The sequence below is a fragment of the Sciurus carolinensis genome, assembly GCF_902686445.1.
Source record: "Sciurus carolinensis chromosome Y unlocalized genomic scaffold, mSciCar1.2 scaffold_425_arrow_ctg1, whole genome shotgun sequence".
Lineage (NCBI taxonomy): Eukaryota > Metazoa > Chordata > Mammalia > Rodentia > Sciuridae > Sciurus > Sciurus carolinensis.
In genome coordinates this window covers 79,307-91,550 of record NW_025920114.1, presented here as the reverse complement: position 1 = coordinate 91,550, position 12,244 = coordinate 79,307, and the positions used below count along the sequence as shown (strand labels likewise).

General features: G+C 44.0%; 1 protein-coding gene across 4 annotated transcripts in view; it reads right to left on the bottom strand.

The window, feature by feature from the left end:
* The window catches only part of Shroom2 (shroom family member 2), a 78,443-nt gene that overhangs the window by 28,652 nt on the left and 37,547 nt on the right, over positions 1-12,244 (bottom strand). The window contains exon 1 of one of the 4 annotated variants that reach the window (XM_047537433.1): positions 2,357-2,460. The exons of 2 other annotated variants lie outside the window; for them this stretch is intronic. Coding sequence is in view for 1 of the 2 variants with exons in the window: in XM_047537431.1 (XP_047393387.1) it covers positions 1,781-1,872 (92 nt within the window). In the remaining variant the exon portion in view is untranslated. Of the gene's footprint in view, positions 1-1,780; positions 1,921-2,356; positions 2,461-12,244 lie in introns of those variants that run through there. One more of the 4 variants, XM_047537431.1, reaches the window with a different exon arrangement.

Sequence of the window (12,244 nt, the reverse complement as noted above, 5' to 3'; positions counted from 1 at the left end):
AAAGTGAAATTCCTTCTCACTATAATGTTAGCACACTGGGTAAGGGATGAGAAAGTTAATAAAATAATAGCTTTGGCATCTTGTGTCTAAAGATGTTCTTTATTTAAGCAGTGATTACCCCTACAACCTTTTCTCATGAGTGAGCAGAAACCCACCTTGATTGAAAATGAGCCACCCTATACCCAGAGCTCTCCATTAGCCAGCTGAGACAATCCAATCCCCAGAAGAAACCCCCAGTCGGCTTCATCATAAATGAACTTGGTACCCACATTCTGAGACCCAAGATATACGTGTGAAAAGTACTATGAACTTTCAAGAATTTTTAAAAAGGGCTTTGCAAAGATTAGCAGTGAATCATTAAGTGACATGGATTTCTTCAGCTATCCAGGAATGGCTACAAGTCTCCCAGAAATGACCTAGCTGCTAAGCTGCGCTAGGAAAAGTCAGCTAGAAAAATCCAATGTCCAAGGACAGGGGGACAATGGTTGAATAGGGTGGATACAAAACTCCAGCTTTCTCACTGGGGTTATTATATTTATATTTGTGTGTATGCTTGACATATATACACACATGACATACACATATATACACATATGTATGTATGTAATATATATATATAATATGTGTGTGTGTGTATGCATATAAATGTAGTCAAAAGCCATGCAAACATATTTCCAAAGGTCACATAAAATATTACTGTCCCCAAAGTCCAAAATCCAAAGCACATTTTGGGGGAGTAGCCAGTCCATGCAAAACAAGTAGCAGTTAGCACACATTTACTAGGGTCATTGGTCACTTAAGCTAGGCAACAGAAGCCTTCTGCCACCTAATGGTTAACACGCACATATGACTATTCTTAGTCATCTTAGGAAAAGAATGCTTTTGTGTGCGCCTCTAAGAATGAGAATTCCCTTGCAAAGTTTTTCCTTAATGTATGTGTATGTTACAGAGAAAGTATAAATTTTTCTACTATGTACAACAAAACAAGGTATAGACACATCCCTTTTTCTACCATGGATGCAAGACTTTTCTGCAACAAAATCATCTAAAATACTTGTAGAACATGCCCTCAAAGGTTCTATATTGCAAGGAAAATATTCACTCATTCATCAAATCTTATGACAAATCTTTGGTTCTTTATGGACACGTTAAAATATTATTTTTTCATTCATTTTATAAATCTTGACAGCCCATAGGCAGCAGGCTTGTTTGCAAATGCTGTCACATAGGTTTCTGAAAACCTTTCTTCAAGCTCCTGTTCCTTTTTTACCTCTCCACTCGCACAACCACCAAACACGAATTTCAAAATGACACCTACATCCATGCATGAGTGGATGCAGACCCAGACAGAGCGTGAGCATGTGTGTGTACATATCTCTGCAGTAAGTTCCCTGTGAAAATGGCATCCCCTTCCACACACAAAAGCTCCTGTCAGTGCAGTAAAGGCAATTCAACCACCAGTAATAACAGCCTCAAAGAACAATGTGTTTCTTTTGTCACAACATAGAAGGCAAGACAAACCAAAAAACCACCCAAACACATGTATGGAAAGAACCTTAAAGAAATGGCATGCCTCTACACTGTCACAATCACACCAAAGAGCAAAGTGCAAGAACTGGAAAATGCTAAGAACTAACAGCGATCCCATTTTCTCCACGTAAAATTTTTTCGCTGCCATCAGCAAGCACCTTGTGGATGTATCCACAGAACATTTCTCATGAACAAACATGCACATCTCTTTTCGCCACTCCCCCCCCTCATTTGGATGTGGCTGACTCACCGTTTTCTTTTAATGTCCACACTCAATGCCTCAGGAGTGAGAATGCTTGTTATTGCTATTAAAAAAGAAATGGCAAGGCAGACGGTCTTCATGTGATGCTGGTACCTTCAAGCCAGCCCCCTTGGGTCACCCATCTGCAGAACTCACACGGAGCAAAGGTCCCACATATCAAGGGCTTCTGGTCCCACCAGTAGTCACAATGGTGCTGAGCCTTCCAGTTCCAATGAGTGTTTAGCCAACTGTGAAAACCAAAGCTGCAAAAAACCTGCATGTATCCACAGGCGTACATGCGGCACAGCAAGCATGCCTGCGCACACACGTGCCCGTTTGCAGAACTCCTGCTAGAATCTGCAGCCTGATTTGCATTATTTTTCATCTTCAGGAGGAACAATAAACAATAAGAATGTTTACAGATCTTGCCAGATCTTACCCACGCCATTGTGAGCTGACAAGCAACCTACCCTTCAAGACAGCAGAACAAAAGAGCCACTGGGAGCTACAAGCCCCTAACAAATAGTACAAGCATTTTTAAACCAGCCCCCTCTGGAATGAGAAACCCACGCTGGAGTCCCTTACCTGCTCCTCGTGCTTGCTACAGTGGATCGGCGCTCACACAGTCTGTGAAGGCAGCGACATGCTTCAGGGACCCGCAGACTGCCTCTGCCACCGCAGCCCTTGCATCTCACTGCTGACAGCACTGAGGAGCCACAAAGCCATGCTGGCAACAGCTGCAGTGTCAGCCTGCTGCTTTATGATGGACAAGTTCACGCAGGCTCCGGCAACTCGCACCTCCACCACTGAGAGACTTCTGGCCTCGGGGAATGTTCCCCACGCTCCAAGGTTTAAGCCCCAAAAGGCTTTTCCTTTTAAATCCCAAAAGACTTGAGGGGGGTTTCCCTTTTTATATTTAAAAAGGGGAGACACAGAAAAGCCTACTGCAAATTGACCAAACTATGTTATGTGCATGTATAAGTATGTAACAAACCCATTATTATGTATAATTATAATGCATCAATAATTTTTTTTTAAAAGAAAAGTCTAGAGTACTAACATCATGCAGGTAGTTTTAAATATTTTAGTACTCTTAATAATACGTAATAATATGTAATACGTGGTTCATCTCCATAACCATAATGAAGTTGAAGACCACGCTCAGTAGCCTACTTCATGTCTATGGATATTCTTGTGTTGATTACACACTCATTAGGAATGTAATCTATCCACCAATCAACCAAGTGTTCCAGAAGTTTGACTGTGGGCTAGGCACTTGGGGAAGAAGACAAAGCAGTCAGGCTGACCCCAACTCACCCAATTCATCACTTCACAATGATCCGGATTTAAAGCCCCTGCGCCCCACCTCCACTCCTGGCACAGCCCAAGACCTCAGTGCCATGGTCCCCATGCAAGCCGCAACTGCCCCACTGCTGCTCCTAAGAACCCTTTTCCACAGGAGAGCCTCCACCCTCCAAATCATGAGTTCAGTCGTCAGGGTGGACTTTCTCCTTCCAACCTGCTTCCATCTACATCTTCTTAACCACAGCAATTTGGGGTCGGGGGGATACTGGGGATTGAACTCAGGGGCCCTCAACCACTGAGCTACATTCCCAGCCCTATTTTGCATTTTATTTAGAGACTGGGTCTCACTGAGTTGCTTAGCTTCTTACTGTTGCGGAGACTGGCTCTGAACTTGTGATCCTCCTGCCTCAGCCTCCCGAGCTGCTGGGATTACAGCTGTGCACCAACCTCACCCAACAATTCACAGCAAATAATCAGATTCCTGTCAGTTCACCAAACAACACATGCTACTTTGCATTCTCTACTGATTATTGCTATTTTAGTAAAAGTAACTTTTTTTCCTCCCCATGTACTGGATCTTCAGCAGTGCACTGATCCATTCATGTTACATCCATTAAGCATTTAAGCAGTCTGCAAGAAAGGCTGCTATGGACTTCCTGGTCTTCCAGGGGAGGCTTAGGTAGCCTGAGCACAATGAGGACTTGAACCTCATTTGGAGTTTCAACCTCAAAACCTATATTCTTTCCAACATTCTTCATCTCTACGTATTATTTTATTAACGTCTCAAAAGGTATGTCTCTAATACAGAACTTTGAATAGGATTGTGTCCCAATAAATTCGCTGTAAATTGAAAATACCTTAAGTTGAAAATGCCATTGAGCACCTCTCATCTCTAAGCATCCTAGCTTAGCAACACAGCACACTGTAGACTTCAGCTGCCTGACCCTCAAGAAAGGACCGCAGGGTGTATCACAGCCTGGGAAGAGATCAAAATTTACAACTGGAAGGCTGAGTTTCTGCTGACTGAGGTTTGCTTTTGTGCCATTGTCTGTACTTAGAAATGGAGTAAATCAAAATGTTTCATGAGAATTAGGATTTAAAAACAAGCAGTTCATTTTCAAATGGTCAAAGATTTATAAAGAAAAACTGACAATAGAAGAGTTTCCATATAACATATCTAGTTTCCCCAATTACTAAATCTGACATTAGTATGGCATACTGTGCTACTATATGGATGTTGAATGTCCACAAAGGCTCATATGTTGAAGATTCAGTCCCCAGGAAGGCACTATTGGGAAGAATTGGAACCTTTAAGAGGTGGGACCTAGTGGGAGAAAGTTAGGTCACTGGGGACATGCCCTTGAAGGGGAATATGGAACCCTGGTCCCTCTCTCTCTCTTTGGCCTGCTGGTCATAGAGGCAGGCAGTTTTGCTCCACCACACACCACCATCATGCTGTGCTGACTCACCGCAGGCCCCAAAGGGATAGGGTCATTTGATCATGGAGTAGAACTTCCCCAAACTGTAATCCAAAATAAACCTTTGCTTTTAATAAGTTAATTACTTCAGGTATTTTGGTATAATTATGGAAAGATGACTAACACTTTATCACAATTAATTAACCAACATGGGTGTGTTAATATTAACTAAAGGACACATGTTATTCAGATTTTCTTTCTACTTAATGTTCTTTTTCCTGTCCTGGGATCCCATTCAGGCACCACACAGCATTTAGTTATCATTCTCCTTAGGATCATTTTACTGTGACAGTGAACTGAAAAGTTGAACTGAAAGTCCAACCCCTGCCCCCAGCCAAATACACACACAATGCATGGTTAAAACACTAACCCCGAAGACAATGGAGCTAGGAGGCAGGGCCTTTGGAAGGTCATAAGAATGGAGCCCTGACAAATGGAATTAGTGCCTTTTATAAAAGAGCCCAGAAAGTTCCCTTGCCCTTCCCACCATGTGAGGAAATGGGAAAGATGTTCATCTATGAACCAGAAAGTGAGCCCTCACCAGACACCAAATCTGCTAGGCCCTTAACCTTGGACTCTCAGCCACCAAAACACAGAAATAAATGTCGGGTTTATAAGCCACCAATTTATTTTTTATAGTAGCTTGAGTAGAATAAGACAGACAATTTCCCAGCCTTTCCTTGTTTTTGATAGCCTTGACAATTTAGAGGATGATTCTTCGGGCATCTTGTAACCTGTTCCTCAACTGAGAATTGTTTGATTATTTTTCTTCTTGTGATTAGACTTGGGTTATGGATTTTCCGGGGAAAGATTAAGGAGGTCAAGTCCCACTGTCATATTTGATATCAAGCGTACATGTTGTCAGCAGGTCTTCCTCTGTTGACATCAACCTTGATTACCTGGTGGAGTTAGTAGACATCAGACTTCTCCACTGAACTTACTCTTTCCACCCTCCTTTCCATAGTGTATTTGGAAGAAGGATGCACTTTCTGAAGGTGTGGGGAGTTATAGTCCATCTTCTTGAGAAATTATGTGATATTTCTCTGCATGGCAGCTATGTCTATTCTCCATTTCTTTTTTTTTTTCTTTTTTGGCAGCGCTGGGAATTGAACCCAGGGCTCTGTGCTTATAGGGCAAGCACTTTACCAACTGAGCTATCTCCCCAGCCCCTCCATTTCTTAATTCATTCAATCACTTCTGTATGTACTATGGCCTCATGGAATCATTTTACACATTGGGTCACACTCACTACTACTTTATTTTGTTTCTTAAATTGTTCCAGCTTTGGTCACTGTTGGCTTGTGTGTCCCTTTGGCATACCCTTGTTGTGGTGCTTGGGCTTATTTGCATGTGTGTTTGAGAATGTCCTTCTTTCCTGGCACCATGGGCTGCTGCAGGGTGGCTCATCCTCTCTATTCCCTGCCCCAGTCCTTGAGGCAGCTCTGGTCCACGCTCTGGGTGCTGCCTATGTAAGAATGGTTTTGAGGGGTGGAGTACTGGGGATTGAACCCAGAAGCATGCTATCACTGAGCTATACCCCTAGTCCTTTTTATTTTTTATTTTGAGACAGAATCTTGTTAAGTTGCCCAGTCTGTCCGAGAACGTGTGACCTTCTTCAGTTGCTGGGATTACATGCACGCACCACCACACCTGACTAGGAAAGCATTCTTAAAGAAGATCCTCTGAAAATTATTTCTAAAGAGAAGGCACCTTTATAATATCCATGTTTATAATTTAGGGTGCCCATATCTCCATGTTTCTTAGAGTGAGACCTAATTATCCAGGCTTACAAGGTGCTCAAATCTTTTCAGAGACTGTGTAGTATTAATACCATGAAGATGTTCAGCCAGGCACACTGGCAGACACCTATAATTTCAGCTATGCGGGAGCCTGAGGCAGAATTCCAAGTTCGAGACCAGCCTGGGCAACTTAGCCACAACCTGTCTCAAGACAAAATTTAAAATAAATAAATAAATAAATGGACTTTTAAATCATAAATCATTGGGATAAATCACACGAAAATCTTCTTTTAACTGACACAAAACCCTTGTACCCTTCAAGAATTTCTCGAAAAGGAACAAAGTTACCACCTAGAACCTTCACATTCCAAAATATCTGTCCCTCCTCACCTCTCTGACGTCTTAGTGAAGCCTTGTACCTTACTTTTTCAAGTCATTCCCCATGAATTGAGCGGCAAGCCTGGCCCTTGTGGTCCAAGGACAATCTTCCCTAACCCATCCATGCTGTCGCCAACATGTCAGAGCATCCCCAAGGAACCTGCACTGACAGCTCTGCACATTCTCATGCTACAAACACGCATAGCCTCCTGTACTCGGGTGGATGAAGCCAACTTCCCCCAATTAAACCACCACACCAGAGGCCAGGAGAAGGAAAATGACGAGAAATGGATATCAGGCTGCAAAGCCTCTCTGAAAACATCCAGGCAAACTTCCACATACACTAGAAGCACACTCATTAGGACCACCCTTTCTGCCCCTGGACTAAATTCCACATGGCTGCCAAACCTTTGCTGTGGAGGAACATGGTCAGATAGGAAGTACATTTGGCTCTGGGCACCTTATCTGTTGCAAGGACTCAGCCGTGCCCATACAGTGAGAAAGCAATCTGTGAGCAAGTGGGTGTGGCTGCATGCCAATAACAGTGTATTTACAAAAAGAAGCAGTGGGCCAGGTTCAGTCTGTGGGCCATAGGCTGCTGACCCCTGGCTGAACCAAAGGTTACACAATCCTTTCTTCTGTTGCTTCATCTCTGTATCTGCTTCCCAGGAACTCAAAACCAGTGTGTTGAAAGATGTTTTCCTGTATTCTTTCACATAAAGGAGAAAGCCATTCGGCTTCCACATTGACCTCTTCCTCCAAGTGAATCTCACCTAGATCCTTGAACCTTTTATGGTCCTACACCATCGGATACCCAAAGATCGGGCGTGCCCCAGGAGGGAGTGTGTCATTAACATCATAAACATCAAGACCCAACCTCCTCAACCGATTCTGGAGGTGGTTCAAGGTGGGATGTGAAATGCAGCCTGGGATTTGCTTGCTAGAGGGAAAACAGGAGAGAACCTGGAGGGAGACTGCAGAAGGGAGAGGCACCCACCCGAGAACCAGCTAGAGAAGCTGCACTGCAGCTTGGAGATGTTCTATCTAAAGACACAGAACTCCAAAATTCTGCTCAAGTTCCTAACGTGGGCCTGGTGAGAGGTAAAACAGGATGTAAAAGGGAACCAGGAGGCAGGCTGACTCAGAGAAATCCAGACGGACCTGAGGCAGGTGGCCAGGCGAGTCCCACAGGCCCACACCCACGACTCTGACTCACAGAGCTCAGAGGTTTCGCTCATCTTGGTTCCTGCCTTAGGAAAGATGGGCAGAAAACTGGGAAGGTGAAGAGGAAGGCCTTGTGACTGTTGTGTGGGTACTGTGCCCAGCTGAGGGACAAATGGAGGCTGAAATCCAGCTGGGTTCCTCTTCGCAGGCTGACAGGGAAGACACCAAACCACAAAATGGTTGCTTCCACACAGCAAGATGGAGTTAGAAGTCACACCAGGAATATGTGTTTCTGAGAGCCCAAATATTCACCATCTGCATCCTTTGCAAAGGTTGTCAGCCTCTGAGTTAGACGCTTCATGCATAGACCCACTTTAAGGTAAAAAATAGCTTTTTTGGGCATTCCCATATTGGAGGTTTTTTTTTTTTTTTTTTTTTTTTTTTTTTAATTGAGATAAAATTCACCCTTGGAATGGGTAGGTTATATTGGTTTTTAGGAGTTCACCAAGTGGTGCACCTATCACTACTAATTCCAGAACATTTCCATCACTCTAAAAGAAACCTCAACCTCATTACCAGTCTCCACACCCCCACCCCCTATCCTTAGTCCCTGGCAACCACTAATCTACTCTTCATGGATTTGCCTATTCCAGTTTATATAAATGGAATCAGGCGCTATGTGGCTTTGAATATTTTTATTGTTAAACATGTCTAAATAAAATCTGTTTTATTTTCCTTCTTTTTAAATAGCTGTTAAGCTATAACCATAAAACTAATTTGCAAGTCATAGGCAAACAAAATGAGAAAGCCAGTGTTCACAGGTCTTGCTCCAAGTATTATGCTTGAGAAAAGCTGAGCTCAATGTTCTTTCAGGCTACCATTTTGTCACCATCCACAAATCACTCTCTTTCCATCTCCTTCCTTTCTCCTGGATCCTCGCAGGGCTGGAGGTCATGGTGAGCTCTGTGGGAGGGCTCAGGGGACATAGACTTAGCACATGCTTGTGGCTCTGATGTCCTCCTGGAGGAATCCCTTGGGTCTGTGCTGGCTTAGAAAGGACTTGGCCATAGCTCAATGTAGTTTCTATTTAATGTTGAGGACAAGGTGACTCAAAGAACTCTCTCCCAGTCAGGTGTGGTGGTGCATGCCTATAATCCCAGTGACTCAGGAGGCTGAGGCAGGAGGATCACAAGTTGGAGACCAGCCTCAGCAACTTTGTGAGGCCCTGAGCAACTTAGTTGAGACCCTGTCTCAAAAAAATATACATAAAAGGGCTGGGGATGTGGCTCAGTGGTGGAGCATCCCTGGGCTCAATCCCTGGTAACACCAAAAAACAAAACAAACAAACAAAAACCCACACAAAATAACTTCTTTCCTTCTTTATTTCACATGGGTAGACCCTTTAGAAAATGGGTAAATTTCTGAGATTAACTTCAAGAATCTAACACCCACTTAAGATGCTGAGTCTGTGAGATTCTTTCAAGTCGAGCATTAAAATTAAACATATTTCAGGAGGGACTGTGACATGAGTACAGGGTTTCCATTCAGGGGTGATGAGAATGTTCCGGACTCAAACAGTGTGGATGTACAACCTGTACAACCCTGTAGTTGTCTTGTGAGAAAGCTTAACCTCAGTGGGCCCTCAATTCTCTAATGATATCACCAGACATGCTGGTTTCTAATGTACAAAAGCTAGTACATGTAGAAAGCAGTCAAGGAAAAATCCACTGCATTTAAGCTTCTATGCCCAAACTCAAAAGAAAGAGGCTGCTTGAATTTGAGCCTATTTCCCAATCAAATGATGCTGAAGCATGTCTGGGTGGTAGGAAAGTATAGAAGGAATGTGTCAACTGAGCCAGGATCCTCCCTGGTCATCTGATGCTGCCTCCATGACCCTTCACCTTGCTTATCTCTGCAAGGCAGACTTTGAGTCTTTCTCTGCTTTTATAACACCCACTTCACACCATGGCTCATTCATATTATCAGCCTGGCCATTCTTGTTATAATGCTCTTGTTTTGGGTACTGGGAACTGAACACAGGGGTGCTTTACCACTGAGCTACATCCCTAGCCCATTTTGTTTATTTTAAGATGGTCTATGAAGTTGCTGAGGCTGCCCTTCAACTTGTGATCCTCCTCCCTCAGCCTCCCAAGGTGCTGGGATGACAGGTGTATACCACCACACCTGCTATTATGCCCTCTTAAAAGCTGCACCTTCTGCAGGAGTGGGACCACATGGCCAATATTCACAATTCCGGGATGAGGTGCTTATAATGCAAACACTTGGTGATCCTGCAGGCCTGATGAAGGAGTTCCCTGTCATTTGAACAGTAGGAAAGCCAAGAAAACATCTATGAGGGCAGGGGATGTAGCTCAGCAGAAGGGCACCTTGCCTGGCATACAGAGGTCCTGGGTTCAATCCCCAGTACCACAAAATAAAATAAAATAAAATAAAATAAAATAAAATAAAATAAGATAAATATCTATGAAATAGGATGCCACAAAGGGTCCCACTCAAGAAACAGGAACCTGATTTCACAATTTTGTTCTAGAATCAAGACAAAAGCACCTTTAATAAACAATGAGCCATGAGAGACCACAGAATTAAAAGGCAAAGATGATCCCAGGAATGGCCAGTGATGACTTTGCCGATGACTTTGCCAATATGAATAATAGATACACATGTAGTATTTAAATTCCTACAGCCTTACAAGTGGGTGCCCCGCACTCAACCAGAACACAACAAAGAAAGAAGTGAGCTGGAAGAACCTATAGGAGGTGATGGATACAGGTGGGTTTCTGGAGAAAGGCAAAAACCATGGTTACAGGCAAACTCAACCATGGTCAACTGAAGAAAGTGAAAGCAAGCAGTCAAAGAAGAAGAGACGAGACCAGAGTGGCTTCCTGTAAGAAGGAGCTACTGTAGTTTCTCCATCCAGGAAGAGGCCATCACAGACTCCAGGCAACTTACCTGGGTAAAAGGGGAGTTCTTGTGTAGTCACCAGAGGCAGGGCACTGGGGAAGGAAGTAGCAGCTGTCCCCAGGGCTGTGGATTCTCTTGGAAGAGCAATCATCAGCCCAGAGTCCCAAAGTCACTCAAGAGCTAAAGGAAATGGCACGATTATAGCGCCCTATGTCAATGAGACTTCCCCGACTGCGGGACTGATGCTTGAACCCAGGGTCTCACGAACACCAGGCAAGTGCTATACCACTGAGTTACACCCCCAGCATGGCTTTCTACGTCAGAACCCAATCAGAAGGCAGAGGCCACAATCAGAAATGTTGCTTATAGAAGACTCTGCTTCCCTGCCCCACCCAGAACTTAGATACCAGAGTTAAATCACCATCCATATTTCCTTCCTGTTTCTCTCAGCACTGGCACCGCATGCAGCTCAAGAGTCTCACCCTACCTTTGCCTGCATCCTCCTCCACATGGTGCTTTGTGGGTCTCACTTTCTCCTCTCACCCCCAGACCCTACAGCCCTCAGACTGTGGCCCCACGAACTCTTCCTTCTAAATAATGAGGAGTCACAAGAGCACACGAACAAGTAAACAAAACTCTGGCCACTTGTCTGGCTCCAGGTCTCTTAAGTTCACAAGACCATAAATACAAGGGGAAAATGTAGTTATAAATTAAGACAGGAAAAAAAAAAAAAAACACTAGTCTCATGCTATGCCTTCTTCCTATGGCTGCTGCCAGTCATTTCAGGGATCATGGCGCCCTGCTTGCAAATGTTCTCTGCACAAAAAAAGCACTCCTGCTTGGGGGATTGCACTACGTGGGACTGAAGTTCTGTGGGATGCTGGCTCTGCCCTGAAAAATGCCTTGTTATCCCGACTCATCCAGAATGGGCTGCATAATTACCTAGCAAAGCAGTTCAGAATGGAAAGCTTCAATTGCCCCTCAGCTAATTGAAGGCCAGCGATAACAAATGTCTGTCCTGAAGCAACAAACATGGGGTAGAGCTTGGATGATAAACCTGTTACTTATTCTGAATTCTACTCAGAGCTGGTTTTATAAATGAACAATCAGTCTTCACATTAGTCACCTCTCAGGGAAAACATCCAAGAAGATAACCCTCAGGTTTAGTTTATGAATTTTATATTAAAGCAAAGTTGTTTTTTTTTTTCCCTAAAGACCTCTATTTCACATGTACTCAGTTTTGTGGCTATATTGGGATTTAGGATATATTCTCATTCTTCCGCTCTCCTTCCATCTGTACCAACAAAATACACGCCTGGGGTTAGTGCCAGCCTGTTGGCGCTTGGCAGTGGCTCCCTCAGGCGGAGGCGGAAGTGGCTGAAAGAAGTCAGGGAAGAGGGATACTGCCAGCCCACAGCCCAGGGGCCGCCCCCAGCTCAGCTCCATCTTCCAGAGCCTCCCAGAACACAAAGCTCATGAAAGATGCT